This window comes from Chaetura pelagica, unplaced genomic scaffold (genome assembly GCF_000747805.2).
Source record: "Chaetura pelagica isolate M959 unplaced genomic scaffold, ChaPel_1.0 scaffold115, whole genome shotgun sequence".
Taxonomy (NCBI): Eukaryota; Metazoa; Chordata; class Aves; order Apodiformes; family Apodidae; genus Chaetura; species Chaetura pelagica.
In genome coordinates this window covers 2,164,390-2,181,642 of record NW_009953761.1, presented here as the reverse complement: position 1 = coordinate 2,181,642, position 17,253 = coordinate 2,164,390, and the positions used below count along the sequence as shown (strand labels likewise).

The 17,253-nt window shown below is 36.4% G+C and overlaps 1 protein-coding gene across 1 annotated transcript in view; it reads left to right on the top strand.

The window, feature by feature from the left end:
- Positions 1-1,111: 1,111 nt before the first annotated feature.
- The window catches only part of AKAP11 (A kinase (PRKA) anchor protein 11), a 31,861-nt gene continuing 15,719 nt past the window's right edge, over positions 1,112-17,253 (top strand). Inside the window, exons 1-6 of the mRNA XM_010000854.1 lie at positions 1,112-1,171; positions 7,247-7,363; positions 9,116-9,163; positions 10,645-10,779; positions 11,753-12,017; positions 12,475-17,113. Coding sequence (XP_009999156.1) covers positions 1,112-1,171; positions 7,247-7,363; positions 9,116-9,163; positions 10,645-10,779; positions 11,753-12,017; positions 12,475-17,113 — 5,264 coding nt within the window. The remainder of the gene's footprint in view (positions 1,172-7,246; positions 7,364-9,115; positions 9,164-10,644; positions 10,780-11,752; positions 12,018-12,474; positions 17,114-17,253) is intronic.

The following is a 17,253-nucleotide window of genomic DNA, read 5'->3' as shown; positions in this document are numbered from 1 at the left end:
TATTGTTTTTTTTAAAGTTATTTTTAATTTCATATTTGGAATTAATCTTTCAGAGCTCAGTATTTAATTAAACCTGGATTTTGCAAAACATCAGCAAAGTTCTTCTGGCTGCTTCAGCCAAAGTACACCAAAGTACTTTTTGGAAACAATCATCAATAGACTGCTGTCCACTGCTAGAATCTTTTACTGGTAGTATAATTGAATAAGAACATACTATATATCATATTTATTGCGTACGTGGTTCAAATTCCTCATGTCTGTGTATGCCTTTAACATAGGTATGCACATGTTACAAACCTGTATAAGCTATTTAAGAGATTCACTCACTGCATTTGCTCTTTACAGAAAAATGTTGCAGTTCTCTTCTATTGTGTCAGGTAATGATTGTCAATACACATTGACTTTTAATAGAACTATGTATTAGGATAAGTTTATACAAAGTGATGAAATCCATTACAAAATTCTTGTTGGATTCCCTTAGGCTGCTTTCACTGTTTAGTTTTTCTTCTTAAATGCATCCAAACATGATTGGAAAAGCTCAGTAAATTCTTATTACATGATCTGATGACAAAGATGTTGCTCAACAAGTACTGTAAAAATGAATTTAAAGTGAATCCAACTTGTTAGAAAGGTAGAAACAGTTACACTTTGTGTCTGTAGTACTTACAGTTGACAGAAATAAGTAGACCAGTTGACTGAGTGGGTAAGTAGTACATTTGAGAGTCTTGAAGGGTTCCAGTGCGTTGTATGGTTTGTCTCCTGATAAACTTCACCAGAGTATGAGTGATAATAAAACAATATTTACTATAGTGATTCCCCACCCATTCAATGCAATCTTGAAATCTAGTTAAAGAAAAATGTAGGAACTAAGGTCTGTTTTATATTTTCTGTATTGTTTTAAAAGTTGCTAAGACAATACTTTAAAAAAGGCACTAATCGGTATGGATGACATTTAGAATGTTTTTAATTGTTTTTATTGGTTCTTGTTTTGTCTACTTGCATTTTCAAAATGTATAAAAAATAAAAAGGGAAACATAATCAGGTATGATTTTTTTTTTGGTAGGTATTTTTGAGCTGACTTCTTTCATCAAGTGCTAAGACTGGTAAAATCATGGATTTGTACACCAAGGCTCAGAGCAATCGGGTGAAACCAAGAATATCTGTGAAAAAGGTAATTATCTGTACTTAAAAAAAAAAATGTTTCAGAGCTTTTTGATCTTTATTGCAACAGTCTTACAATGAACCAAGTGAACTGATAGGTTTAGTTGTTTTGTTTTGGGTTTTTTTTGGTGTTTGCTTTTTTTTTTTCTTTAAATGAATTGTAGAATAATAGAATGGCAGGTTAGAAGGGACCTCAAGGATCATCTCGTTCAACCTTTCTAGGTACTACTGTAGTTTATGAGATGGCTCAGCACCCTGTCAAGGTGTTTACATGAACTTCTAGGCAGTGCTCTGGTGAAAAATATAATATGCCCAGCACTTACGAAAGATACCAGTGGGGTTTTTTAACAGTATTTATCTATCCTTTAATATTTGGTCACTTTAGCTTAGAGGACATAACTACTCTTCCTCAAATGTTCTTGCAGCTTTACTGTACGCACTTACTGAAATTAAAGTTGCAATTTATCCTGAAGGAAAAAAAAAATTATCCAATTATAAGCATTAAGTACAGATGAGTATTTTTGTAGTTCTGTCCTCATTATTAATAAATTCTTTATTTACAAGTGTGTGCAATGCTTAAGAGCAGAAGCTGAGCTAGAAAGTGTCTTGTCACATGAAAATTACCTTTATTTTATTCCATAAGCAGATTTTGTCGTTCTAAGGACATAAATTCTGTGATATAGGTTCTGTAGAAACTTCTTGAAGGCAAAGGTAAGCATTAGGGGTCTGCTAGGCCGGTAATTACTTGTTCCAGGTCCTGATCTGGAATATTAACTGCCATCTGTCAAGGAGATTGTAACTGTAGGTGATGTTCTTTTGCTTTAAGATGTCGTATAAAAGCTTTTATTTTATTGGTTTATGAGACACCTCCAGCTGAAATAGAGTTCTGTTACTACAGTCAAGTAATTCTGTGTTCTCAACCTGAACATAGTGTTCATAAAGGATTTTAGAGGACTTTTTAGTCCACCCTTTCTTTGTTTTTCTTGTGGTTTTTTTTTTTTTTCTTTTAAGAACTAAAACACAACCGTAACTTCCCCTATGTTTTTAGACCTTCGGCTTGCAGAAACATCTTTCTAATAGTGACAATCACCAGTGATTCCTCACTGATTCCAATGGTTGCCTAAAATACTAGGTCTGTGAATTTCTCCATTAATTGCCATCAAGCATGCTGGACTGTGTGCTTCTAGGAACATGAATTCCACCCTTCTTGGGTGTCTTTCAGAATTCTACACTTTCATACAGCCAGGCTTCAATGTTCTGATCTGTAGCTGCTGCCTCTTGATTTTTCCCTGAGGAGTGGCTGCTTGTAGTGTGGAATTTTCATCCTTTCTCACAAAGTCGGGCAGCACTATGTTTCATCTTCTCTTGATTGACAGTTTGCTGTCTGATTCATGTCCTCTTTGTAGTAACTTTATAATTCTCAATGGGGATTGTTGCAGTAGCACTTAAGAAGTCAGTGAATGGTTGGGGTATACACATGTAAAGCCTAAGTTTCCATTTTCACAAAATTATTTCAAAATATTCAGGCAATTTAAATATTACAGCACATGAAATCAGGAAGAGCTATTTTGTTACTTAAGAGCAGGAGCTACATGACTTTACAGTACTGGACTTGACTTCTCTACAGATCTGGCAACTTCCATGTTTGTGGTTTTTTTTTAATGTTAGAGAGCAGTTGTTTCAAACAGTTAATGAGACCAGTTAGTATAGAATTTCTTCCAGTGTACTGTGGAAGACCAATAGATAATGACTTCTTGATTTGCTGGCCACAAATGTAGGACTTCGAATTGCTTATTTGAACTAGAGGCCTGTCAAGGGTTTTCATTGTTCAGGTCTGTCTTGCTCTGTGCACATTTGAGGATATTTGTGTTTTTTCCCTAGTAGAACTTAGTAAGTTTAAAATCTGTGCTTATGATTGAACTAGCATTTCTTGTGAAATGTGTGGCTTCAGAATTTCTGTGAGGAAAGAGTATGCAGGCCTTATAGATTGGGGTTTTTTGCCCATTTGTTGATGTATATTGGAAGTAGTTGTACTGTTTATAGTAATAAATTGCATCCTTTCATGGAAGATGACCTCTTGTCCTTACCTAAACTGACCTGATGGTCTTGGAAAGTTGTTTGTTTTCAGTTTTTAATGTAGTTACCTCTCCTAGACTGAAATTGTGAGAGAACTTGCTTTCATTGTCTGTTGGATAGGAGGGTTTCTCTGAAATTCAATTGAGTCCTTAGCTGCCATGAGCACAATTTTTATAAGAATATGGAAATATTATTAAATATAGTCTGACAATTAATGAAGGAAAATGAAAAAAGCTCCAAACAATGACAAACCTACTGCTGCTGTTAAGTCTTTTTGAGCCACAGTGCTGTAGTAGCTAAGAATCATGAATTCCAGGCTGAAGCTATACACAGCAAATTTGTACCTGTTTGTTCATGGGTATCATTATTCTTCAAGTTAAATAGGATTTTTATTTTGCTGATGTTCACCCTCGTGGTGTTTTGACAGTTGGTGATCTGTCCTCTGTTAGCCTTGGTTTTTGGAAACTGTTTAGACTAAGGTTTTAGTCTGCTTTTATATGAAAGCCTCTGCATTCCAGAGATTATCCTTCATAGTCCTACTTTCTGTGCTTGTTGTGAGTTAATCTTAGATGATACTGTATGTGCGATTACACAGAATGTCCTTCTCAGTGACTCAGATTATGTCAGTTCTTTCACTAAGGGATGTAGGGTCACGTTTACTGTTCTCAGTGCTGTATCTTATTGAACATTCCTTACTGAACCATGATCATGAAGTCAATTCAAGTCTTATTTCTCATCTGGGGAGTTCACAATTCTATTTTAATGCTTATTTTTAGCTTTTACAGACATAACTGCACTTCATACAGTTGCTTTTTAAAACACTCTCACACTGAGCATATTCTTCCTGGATGGTATGCTGTTCTTCCTCGTAACTCATGAAACCTGCTTACTCTCAATTTTCATCATATTTTGTCTATATATTCCCCCCCCAATACATTTATTAATGATGACGATGCTTGAATACAGTCTCAAGATAAATTTTGAGGTAGTTGGTTACAGAGTTACTGACCTACATATACTATATCCTCAAAAAACACCTTTGCTATCTCCTTTCAGGAAGATTCTTTTATTCCAGAAACAGATATTTCCGAAAACTCTGCCTTTTTCTGGTTTTGTTATCTCTTCATATTTCAGTATAATCAATCTATAAAAGTCCAGATGGATAGGATCTTTTTTTCTGTGTATGTATTGTGCTTGTTAATTTCACTATCTTTATCCTTTTCATGTTCTGAACTCTTTTATATTCATTAATGTGATCTTTAAAACACTCATTGGTTCCTTCCTCCTCCATTTTTGAGTATGGTTATGTTATCTTTTCAGTTACGTAGTGCCACCATCAGTGTGCTACCAGACCTACATGTAGTCTTGTATTCTGATTTTTCCAGACCTGAAGGACATTTTTGCAATTGTTACATCTTTCTTTTTCTCTACTTCTACTTGGTGTTCTGCAAAATCTTTAATTTTCCTTCACCTCACTTGTGGTAGTTGTACTCTATTCTTGTTCCAGTTATCCATCCTGCCTTTTATTTCAGGATGTAAAACTAGGAAAAAAACAACTTGCTTACAAATAAGGAACATGTAGTAGTTTGTAGTCTTAGAAAAGCTGAATAGTAGAGGATAATGATAAACTCGTCTCAAACTGAATCACTATAGGTCTGCAGAAAATTAGCAGGTCACATTGTATGACTTTTTAAAATTACTGTTTTGAGTGCTGGACTGATTAAGGTATTGTAGAAGCTGAACATGAGACTTTTCAGCATGGTTGCTTGACTTCACAAATGACTTTCGTATGTGATGAACAAGGGAAGAGAGTCTGAAGGAGAGTCTTGGAGCAATATTGGTGTTGCAGCCACCTGTAAATCTGGAAGATCCAGAGAATCAAAGAGAGACACTGTTGGCATACTTTGCAAAGTGCAAAATAGATTACTGAAGTATGGAGGTAAATTGCAACTAATGTGGAAACAGAGGAATAGATGAAAGTAGAAATTGGATTAACAATTCATTAATTTATTTCATATGACCAGTTTTCTTAAATGCATTTTAAAACAGTTCAACTGTTAATTATCCATAAAAATGACTGTTTTAACTGCTTTAATGTCACTTGGCCTTGGCTATACAAGTGGGGGTCTGGGTTTTGTTTACTAACATTCTGAAATACACTTTGGTAACTTCAAGGATCCTGAAGCAAAGTTTCTGTTTTGCTTTTGTCTATTGATTCTAGAAATACTTTCCTAATTTTGTATTGCCATAAACCCAAGGATGGTGACACTGGCCAAGCTGTAATAATTGGGCTTGCCATGTAGTAGTACTCAATGCTGTTTTTCCTACGGGAAAAAAAATCATCTTTCTTGAAGTTTAACTGTGATATATATGGTCACTTTTTACTATAAATGGATTGTTTTTGCTGTGGAAGTATCAGGAAACACCAAACATTCCTTGACTAAATTTGGCTATCTAGCACTTCTACTATTGTTAAGGAGCTATGCAAATTTGAAATAACTTGTAGTAAGTTGTACACACTGATTTCTATTTTTAACAGGGCAATCACATAGGGATAAATAGTCAGATTAGCAATTTATAACCATATCATAGAATGGTTTGGATTAGAAGGGATGTTAAAGATCATCTAGTTCCAACTCCTCTGTATAGGCAGGGACACTTCCTAGGTTGCTCAAAGCCCTATCCAACTTGGTCTTGAACAGCCACAGCTTCTCTGGGCAACCTGTGCCAGTGTCTCACCACCCTCACAGTAAAGAATTTCTTCTTACTGTCTAATCTGAATCTACCCTCTTCAAGTTTAAAACCAACACTCCTTGTCCTATTCCTACATACACTTGTATTCCTGTAGGCCCCTTCAGGTACTGGAAGACTGCCATAAGGTGCCGCCAGAGTCTTCTCTTGTTCAGCCTGAACAGCCCAAACTCTCTCAGCCTGTCTTCATAGAAGAGGTGCTCCAGCCCTCTGATCATCTTCGTGGCCCTTCTCTGGAAACACTCCAACAGCTCCTTGTCTTTCTGATGTGTGGGGCTTCAGAGCTGGACACAGTACTCCAGGTGGAGTATCTCCTCCTTTGACCTACTGTCACTTCCACTGTTCATGTTGCCAACAAAGATGTTAAACAGCTCCAGTCCCAGTATGAATCATTATCTTATTTTTCTCCTTCACCTTACCACTCGCTAGAGAAGATGACAATTTTTAAAATATAGAAGTTTTCAACTTCCTCAAAGAAATGAGAGGATGTTGTCTTTTTTACAAGCTGAGTGAACAAGTTTTTATTGTTCCTCTGTGTACTTGTTTTATTTAACTTTAGATACCGGTTATGATAATTCTTTTATTTTGCTGTACTTCATTGCACTGGAAGGAAAATTCTGGAACCTTTTTTAGCCATCCATGGGTGCTTGCAAATCACCATGAATATAAATATAATAAACATTACAAGAAGTATTTATATGGGATTGTTACAGTGGTTTCGTATTCCTCAAGGAATGGGAAAGGAGAATGTGTGTAAATTTCTTGGGACTTTGTTTGTTTACTTTCTTCCCCTCTGACTTTTGAAGCCACCTCCATTACTTAGCTACATTTGCTTTTCATCCTTTTTTAGGAAAAGCTGGTGAAAAAGTTCTAGCTACAGGCTTTGATGCATGAAATAGATGGGGCTTAGATTTCTTTTTAGATCAGTCTCTTTCTTTTTCTCCAAGTCTGTATGTTCTCACCTTTTTTTTTTTTCTTCCCTCTTTTTTTTTTTTCTTGATACAGAATGGTCAGCTTCTTTTGGAATATAAGTATTGCTTGAAGGAAACAACTTATCTGTTTCAGTTTCATGTCCTGCAATAAATTTAAGCTTCAAACCTGGTGATTTATATACAAAATAATTTGAAATAATACTTAGAGTAGGGAAACCTATGGGAGCAGAGGACAGACAGACAGACACAGACAGCCTCTATATCCAAAACTGAAAATGTGGTGCTTTGTTTTTTTTTTGTCTTATATATTTTTCATTGTCTTTCAGAGTTTTGATGAAGGTGTGCTGCACTCTATGAAGTCACTGCTACACAGTAGAAAAGAATTATGCAGTGTATCAGCAGAGGAATGTCTAAATCGGGAAGAACAAGATAATTTTATTGAGGTTTGGCATAACCTGACCTTTTTAATATATGTATATATTGTGGCTATGATAGAAAATCATTTAGCTTGAAGCAGTATGGAAAGTTGCAATATAGTAAATGTGAACAATGCTGCAGGTTACTGGCCATAAAATCTGTACCCCCTACTGTGATTCTTGAATCAGTCACTGTAGTCTTGAAAAGAGGTGTGACATTTCAAGATGACATTTCTCTGCTTTCTAGGATTTGTGAAACTAAAAAGCCAAAACATGTAGATAGATGATTTTAGAAGACTTGTGTAACTGTGTGTGCTGCAGTTGTGAGTGCTCCTGTTATCAAGGTTGTATGGATGGTACCCTAAAAAAGTAGAAGAGCATTTTGATCCGAGTTTGAAGGTAAAGGGTTTGCTCCTTGCTGAAGCCTCAGCATTGCAGATCTAGGCTTGTTTTACATGAATACAGATGGGCTGAAATCTGGACAAGGTCTGGAGAGAAGCAGACCTTGACAGAATACAGGACTTTTTAGGTAAATCTCCAGCTGTGAGGAGGAATGACAGGAGCTGTTTGAATGACAAGGCTAACAGCAGCTTCTCCAAAGGGAAAAGGAAAAAATAAGAAGCAATGTATACCATGAATCTCATATTAAGTATCTTAGAAGACTGCTAAGTAGTAATTGACAGAGAGGAAGACCTGAACTGGGCAGGCAGAGGAGCTGAGGTAGGGAGAAATTAAACCAAAAAAATTCAAGAAGTAGTTAGGGAAAACTGACAACTGGGTAAGAAATACTAGGAGGAAAGGAAGAGGCAGGTTGTTTGATCAGCAGAGATGAGTTAGGCTTGCCTGGATAATATCGCGTTTTGGGACTGGCTGGGTGGTGTAATTGTGACTGCATGAAGCTTTTATGGAGCAGACAAGAAGCTAAATTTGTGAAAGATGAGCTGTGGCAGATGAGAGGGTAAGGAGGAAGAGCTAAGCAGTGGAGGAGTGGGCAAATGCTTGTCTGTATCTGTTCAGGCAGACCATCCAAATCATATCAAGCTTAAGTCCAAACATCAGTGGAAGTATTGAATCATTGCACTTTATTCCATATGTATAAAATAGAAGTGAATTTTATGTTATTACAACCTTGTTTTGGAAATTGACTTTTTTTTGGAGCATATAGATACCCTATTGGTCTGTCATTAGGGAAATACTAAATGAGAACTGAGGAAATCTGACAATTGAAACAAAGTTTGAGTAGTGGATGTAGAATAAATGATAATCTGACACTGAATAATGACGGTAAGGCAAAATACTGACTCTTTGGTCAGTTTGTGTTGAACGATACAAAGACACTGTTAAACAGAAGAGAGACAGTGGGTGATGAAATATCTTCCCTACCCACAAGCACAAAAACTTGAGCTAAAACTGACATTGCTATTGTATTCCAAGTTCTTGACCCTGACAAGAGAGGTTTGGTTTTGGTGGTTTTTTTTTTTTGAGATTGAATATTTAAATTCTTTCAGGGGCTTATCTTCTGGGTTATTACAAGCAAACATGTGGCTTCAGTAATCTGTATATCCACGTTAGTTTGATCTGACTTTTCACAAGTCAAATACCATAACAGTACAGCTGCTACTGTTTAAGCAAGCTGTGCTACCCTAAGATATGGTTTTCTTGGCAGTAGAATGAGGTTTTATGGTAAAGCTTGCTGAATTTTTAACTGAAGTATCTATAGAAAACAAAAAAAGCCCATTTTTTTCTGTGCTTCAAGATGTTCATGTATTTATTTTACAGATGACATTTATAGGTTTTGCTGAAGAGATGAGTGCTGCTCATTTGCAGGTACAGTATATATCTATCTATATTGGAAAATAGTGTTCTTGAGCACAGGTGATTTCGGCTAAGTAGTAAATAATTTTTAGTTGGAGGTATTTTGATATTTGAGATATGAAGTGTGTTTACCTTTAGCATTTAAGAACGTAAGTTTTAAATATTGTAGAAAGGTTGGAAAATAATTATTTTCATGTGATCATCAGTGTTTTATATGTATTTAAAATATTACCCGAACCAGTCTTCATATTGGAATGATCTGGAATAGCTTACTTAAATTTGGGGGGGATTAGTTTTTTGTGTGTTTTTTTGGGGGTGGGTGGGGCGTTTTGGTTTGTTTGTGTTTGGTTGTTTGTTTTTTTTGTTAAAAACCTTTGTGTATAGTATTTTAGTTTGTAACTTTCCCTTTAGTCAGGTTGTGCTTATTAATATGGTGCAATAGTCATCTGCAAAGCTAAAACTGAATTGACTGCTAGCTTTGAATTGCCACTGGAAGTCTGGGAGTCAGTGCTATGGTTATGCCTTAAGATGTTATTCTGGAGAGTCAGATGAGGAAATTATCTTAAAAGGGGAAGTGTAGCAAACTGGTGGGGATATGCCATGCCATTTTAAGAAGTTAAGGATTTAATCTTCCCATGCAATTTACACATCAGTGTAACCCATAAAACAGATGTTTACAGTGCATCTTCACCCTTCTACTCTGTGTATATCTTGGTAGATAGAGATCTCTGTAATAGTTTTCTAATGTTTTACATTGAAAAATGGACTCTTGAGTCCATTTGTGTTCAAGGTTGTATCAATGATGTTAACTAATCAAGTTATAATAGTGCTAGACATTCTTTCAACTATAGTTAAGAAGTTTTGTCTGGAGTTAGATAGAATTTAGAGAAAATTGGACTGAAGAAGTTTATGGAGACTAGTTTTGTACTGTATGGATCAGTAGTGTTTAAATTGTTTTAAAAAAACAGAAATCTTTCATAGGCCTTTTGTATATTGGGTAAGTCTAAAAGTTACCCAAGATCATGTGTAAAGAAGTGCCTTGTCCCTGTTTTTGTAGCAGTGGACTAAAACACCATTCCAATAACACACATGAATTGCGTGCAGAATTCCAGTGAGAATGATTACTAGGCTGAGTTGTTCTCTTTGCAGTTGCATACCTTGTAGGATATGCAGCTGCTTTTCAGTGCTTACAGAGTTCTCCTTGTGACTTTTAAGCCTCTTCTGGCCCCTGAGAATTACTGGAATTTCTTCTTTTGGTAGAACAGTGAATTGGGAATCAATGTGAACTGAATTAAAGCTTGTTTACTCAAGCATTGCACCACAGTTCCAGAAAGTAAGTGGGGAATGGGACAGGAAATAGGGGAGGAGAGACAAGCTTTACCAAATATAGCAGCTGTTATTATTTAGGGGGGATATGAGATCAAAACCATTATCCTTTGCATGCTTGTTTTTTTTCACTATGTATTCTTAATGTGCTTTTATATTTAAATCAGGAGTTGGCAGCTGTTTCTGCAGAGCTCCCAGATGTTCTGAAATCGCTCCAGTTGTGCAAACTAAAGGAAAATGAGGTTATGTTTCTAAAAGGTGTAAAGAAAACTTTGGCAAAATCTTGTGTTATGAAACATCAGGTAAATGTTGTGCATCTTCTTGCCTCTTTTCATTACAGTAACATTTGATTTGGTGTCATAAAGAGTTTAGTCATACCACATCTTGTCTTGTGGTTTTGGGCCATCTTAACTACAGTAGTACTAATGCTGTTATATTTCAGTGGTTTCTTTAAAATGAATGTTAGAAAATCTCAAAATAAACTTGGTGCTTTCAAGTGCTGATTTATTAGCAGAAAATATTTAACAAGTATTTAGTTGTGGTGCTGATCCCACGCTTCTGCTAGGCTACAGTCCCTTTCTCTTTCAGTTTGGAAAGAACATTGTTATGTTTCCTCTCTACTCATAAAGTTTTCATCCTCAACAGACTGCGGTTCTTGAAACAGAAATTATGACAATGTCAGGTGTTCGTAAAACTCAGTGCACTCTTATTAAAAAAATTTACAAGTATAAAAGTTATTACTTTCCTAATTTCTACAGTCTTTATTTCCAGCATATTTCTATTATTATTTTAAATTTATATTATTTTCAACTATAAATGTTGTTAAAGCAAAATTCTTACAACTAATTTTAATAATCATGCAGGTTAACTTTAGTTGTGTTGTATATAAGGTACAAAAATATCTTGAAGAAACAGTTACCTTATAAAGCGAAGCACTATACAGCATAAACATGCTTTGAAATACTGTCATCCTCTACATATTTTTAACATGCATTCTTTAATTTGTAGATTCTTGAGTGCGTATGGTTAGGGTCGTATTACACAATTTTTTGTTTTGTTTTATTGCAACGATTTATTCAGAATGTAGAAGCTATGAAAATGAGGAAGTGATTATAATTATCACTCTACATAAACTCTCCAGTTCATTTTCTTATATTTAAAATACTTTTTGTTTACTATTCATAAAAATGCATCGAAGGAATCCCTTGCTACTCATAACAGTTGAAATAATTCCAAAGTTGTTATGCTTGTCTTATTTTTCATTTCTTTTTCAAGAATCAACTTCCTGAAGTGTTCTGTGTGATGAGACTGGTTCCTTCATTCCCAAGGATCAAAGTTGATTATATATTTACCTTACTGAGCAAGTATACCACAGGCATAAAATATGCAGTGGAAATCAACTCATCGCAAAAACATCAAACAGAGACATCTCATGGAGAAGATGATGATACTAATCAGTCAGTTTCTTCAATTGAGGATGATTTTGTCACTGCTTTCGAACACTTAGATGAAGATGAGCCTTCAAAGATACAAAGTGCTGGTAGGTTCTTGCATGCTGATGACTTGTAGAAATTGTTATTTGAAGTTTAGGCTGTCGGGATTTAATGAGAAAGTAAATGTAAATAAGTAGTATTTTTTTAATTACTGATATTTGGAAAGGGTTATTATACAGTTGAAAATTATTTTTTTTGTTGTTTTGTTCACAATAGTTTATCAAATAATAAAGAACAGATTCTAATTTCAGTGTCAGATACAGATCAGATAAAATCTTGTTCTACTTTTATGTGCTAGAAAATGTATTAATTTGTCAGTGATTAGTTTTGTATAAGAAGTTTTGAAAAAAAATAAATATTTACTTTAATCAAGGAAGATCAGCTAATATTCTGCAGCAAGAACAAGCCCAGCAGTTGCTATCAAAGTTTGTCCCCAGTTTTCTGTAATTCTGTAGAAATTCTTGGTTTTGAAGCAATTGAGGTTTTTTTATTTTTATTTTACAGGTGCCTGCAGCTTTACTTCTCGAAACCATCGAGATGCTGCTTCGCAGACCATCCCTGCTCAAAGTTTAGAAGCCGTTGACTCAAAGATCCTTGTGGGTTCTGCACGTCGGAGGTCATCTGCCAGATCTTCTACTTTGATTGATATTTTGGGACTTAAGGAACTGTCCTCAGTAAAAAATTCAGTTACAACCTCCATTTCTGATCCATGGATACAAAGGAGTTTCTATAAGCCATATAATCCTGATCAAGGTGTTAATTTTTTATGTAAAACATTGTTTTCCTCCTCTCCTGCTGAATCCTCAGGGTCAGATTGCTCCAGCCCAAGCCCTATCATCTTCTTAGATGAAGAAGGATATCAGAAAAGCTTGAAAGCAAAACTTCAATTGCCAAAAATTCCAGTAGTTAAAGATGGTATAGAGGATTCAGACTCAGAAGTAAGTGAATTTTTTGATAGTTTTGATCAGTTCGATGAGCTGGAACAAGCCTTGGAAAACTCTTGTAAAGTTATTAGAGATCCCATCATAGGGAACACCTCCCAGAAAAGGAGGACTGCACCTGAACAGTTGTCTTCTGTAAGCATTACCATGAATCCTCAGAAATTCAAATCTGATCGTCCTGCTCTCCCAGCCAATGTAAAGAAACCAACTCCTCGAAAACCAGAATCACCATATAGCAGCATCTTTGATGTTCCAGATTCCCCTCGTCCAGTTAAAACTTCAGGGGAAGAGAGTGGAGGCTTGTTCAGCCCTATTAGATCGTCGGCTTTCAGTCCACTAGGGAGCTGTGGTTCTTCTGAATGTTTATGTCGAATTAGTCTCTGTGGAGATGGGACAGGTCAAAGTCAGCATGATGCAGTTTATAATAGTTACTGGGCGTACGCTGATAATGTTTCATTTGAAATACTGGGTTCTGTTTTTCACTCTGAGTCCTCGTCAGAACAAGCATGTGCAGGAAATTACTCAAAACACAAAGGCATTGCTTTGAAAGAGAAGAAAAGTCAAGCTGCAGATCTCAAAAGGAAATCAGATAAGGAGCCAGATAAGCAAGCAAAATCTAAACATAAATCATTAATGATTAGAGATAGTATTCAAAAGTTTGCAACTGAGTTAGTTGAAAAAAGTTTTGGCAGTGCATTTAAAGACCTCCAAAAAGGTGTTTCTTCATGCACCAATGCACTTTGTCATTTGGCTGCTAGGTTGACTTCTTCAGTCTTTCAAATGGCTTTTTATGAGATTGGAAGACGTAGAGCAATCTCCCTGAAGGAGCGTGCCATTAATGGGATAGCAAACTTTTTGGTGAGCGAAGCTATAACTGGTGCTTTGAAAGAACTGCGGCACGTAAAGAAACAAATATTTACCAACACTGTTGCAAGGTTTGCAGCAGACCTTGCTGAGGAACTTGTGTTTGAAGGAATCATGGAAGTATGCCAGTTTTCATATCCATCAACACCTACAGCTGTCCAGCCCTCGTCATTTGATTATGAAGACAAAGTGGTAAGATCCTATGCCAGAGATTTGTCTGAATCTGTCATTCAAGAGGCTTTTATTGAACTATCTCAGGTTGATGTGACCTTCACAACACAAGCAGCCATTAGTGTTTCCATGGACAACATTAAATACGTGAGCGCAGAAAGTATGCTGGAGTCAACACAGACTTCCACAGTTTTTCCTCATTTTAATGACGGGGTGGCACTGAATCCTGTCCAAGATTCCAAGAAGGACTATACAGTACAGCAAGCTCTCTTTTGCACCTCTGGTGTTGTAAGTTCAGCACCTGTGCCCTTAGCTGGAAGAGCTCTTTGTCAACATCAGCTTTCATCTGATGCTTCTAAAGCAAAAGTATCCACTACTTCGAATTCTGATGACAACACAAAAACACACAAAGATTCCACTCATTCATTTTTTACAACCAGGAAGAGAGAGGAGGAAGTAGCTTCTTTCAGAAATATATACCTAACTTCAGATGGCTGTCAAAGTACTGAATGTACTCCATCACTCCTACATAACCAAAACGATTCCAGGCAAACAAATAATAGATCTGGAATGAACAATAATTCAGAATTAACAAATGGGTTGAAAGGCATTAATACTTTCTCTGGAACTATGGTAGATATGATAGTAAATGAAGCTTATGATGCCATAACCTCATCTAGAGTAACAAAAGCAGAAGAGTATACAGATTTTTTAACTAGAAAAATAGGAGATAGAAAACCTTATTCACAATGTATTGTTGAAGATTTTCCCAAGAATATGTTTGCAGATCAGTTGGCCAAGTATGTCGTAAAACAATCTGTGGATGAAAGTAAAACTCTGTTATGCAACACGAGTGATAACTTAGCTTGTAACATGAGCTCACAGACTTACACAGATATGAGTAGAAGAGAACAATGTGTGATAAAGAAGCAAGAGGCAGAGAAGCGAAGTAATGTTTCTGTAATTGTGCAACAACAACAGATGCCTTTGAATAATCCATGTAAATTTTTTCTTACTCCAACTCATTCTGTCCAGTGTTTTTCAGAATCTAAAGATTGTTGGCAGGAGCAGAAAGGACACACATTTCCTTCAAAATCACCACCACCTTGTTCCACAGTGACTTTTGCTAGGCACGTTCTAGAGGACTTTGCTGACACAGGGGGCTGCTCAATACCATACTTAAACAAGCCCTTAAAAGCCCATGACACTCTGAAGCCATCATCAGGACCTTTGGCTTACAGGCAGGCTGATTGTTTTCAGCATACTAATAGCTTTTCTTCAGTGAGGTTTGGCAGTGAAGATGCATTGCAGATGGAAGATAAATCAGGTCTCAAAGATGGAAATAGCGGTGTAACGCCTAATACACCTCCACCAACTCCTTTAGTACCATGTCAGGGCAGTTCTGAAAGAAACCTAAGAAAACTATCTAAGAAACTTAAGGGAGAATTAGCAAAGGAATTTGCACCTGCAACACCACCTTCTACCCCGTACAATCCATCTGTTACTGATCTCTCTGAAACTGAACATGACTCTATGGAAAATGAGGAATTTATGTTGAAACTGATGCGGTCACTTTCTGAAGAAGTGGAAAGTAGTGAAGATGAATACCATTCTGAAATGCCTATAGAGAAAGAGAAGCATTCAGAAAAAACAATTCAATATGCAGATTGTTTAGCTAGCCATATAATTTCAATAGCAACTGAAATGGCTGCTTCCCATTTAGATGGTAAAACAAATGAAAAAGAAGCTGATAGACAGGTGCAGCTAGGTATGCAAAACAAAAGATGTGGATATACTGCATTTATAAATATCCCAGAAGAGACATGCACTTCTGTATGGAATTATGCAGGGGATATGGCAGGAAAAGTCATCAATGAAGCCAAGAAAATAGTGAAGTCAAGGCATTGTAAACTGTTGAGGTTGAAGCGGGTTCACTGTCAGGTGGATTGCCTAAATCTGAGAAGAGGTTCCAAAGAACTGTGCGGTCCAGTGCGGGACCAGTGGCTGGGTGAGGGAGATTTATCTGTACTTCCTTTACCCCAAAGTTCAGGCATGACAGGTTTGACTTCCAAATACCCAAGCTGTGAAAGTGTGACTGATGAATATGCAGATCATATTATTCGAGTTTTGAAAAGAGAAGGTGGTAATGCTGAGCTGTTAATGGATCAGTATGCTAACAGACTGGCTTACAGGTCTATCAAATCAGGCTTACAGCAAGCTGCTAGAAAAACCAAATTGAGGTACAAAAGAAAGACACTTCCTGAGCAAAATGCACAGGTAAATGATAAGCTGGAGCTGGCCGAAGCAGTGAATAAAGATCGAGCAGAGCAAGTGAAAAGCAGCATTCATCACTGTGAAGACCAAACATACGACAAGAACGTCAGCTCACAGAGAACAGAATGTACTGAGTTATTATGTTTTTCAGAATCCCTTGCACACAGTATCACTTGTGATGTCAGGAAGAAATTGAAAATGTCAGGAACATGTTTGCCAAAGTCTCTAACAGATTCCTGTCTATATAAAAAGACTGAACTTGATGAAGTCACAGGGGATCTTATTAAAACAAGATATTCTAGGACATTTCTTCCCTTCTCCCCAGACCATAAACTCTATCATAGTACAGGCAGTTTAAATGAGAATGGCTACAGTGAAGGCATAATTCAAGCTATAGAACAGTATGCTAGGAAAGTAGCAGATGATACTCTAGAAATGAGTTTAGAGTCAGCTGTTCTCCATGTGGCTGAAAAGAGAAAAAATGGGGATGGGCTCTCATATATTGAGAAACTGTCTCCTTTTTCTGGAACTGTCTGTAGATGCTGCAGTATGAAGGAACATCGGTACTGTAGTGAAAGTACATCTCACAATCTACCTGTGCAAGAATCCTCCATTCCAATGAGGCATTTTCTTCATACTGGATTGGGTGGTGCCTGTCAAAAAGCAAGAGTGTTTCAACTTGATATTCCTAAAATTCACCTTGATGTAGAGCAGAAGACAGTGTTTTCTGACAAGGGGACTACTGTGGCCGTCAAGAAAGCAGGAGAGCAAAGTCACCCAAGTCTGGCAGCTGACAGTGGTATTGGACAAGAAGGAGTCAGTTTTGCTGAAAGCCTTACTACTGAAATAATGACATCAGCTATGACTAATATTGGTCAGACAGTTAACATAAGGTAATACTAATTTTCTCTTATTTGTTGCGTTATGTGCCAGAAAAAGAGGGATTGTTCATACAAATACATGCACAGAAGGAAATTTTTAAAGTATTTTGTTAGAAATATACATTTTATGTTCTAATGTTTTTATTTGTCTG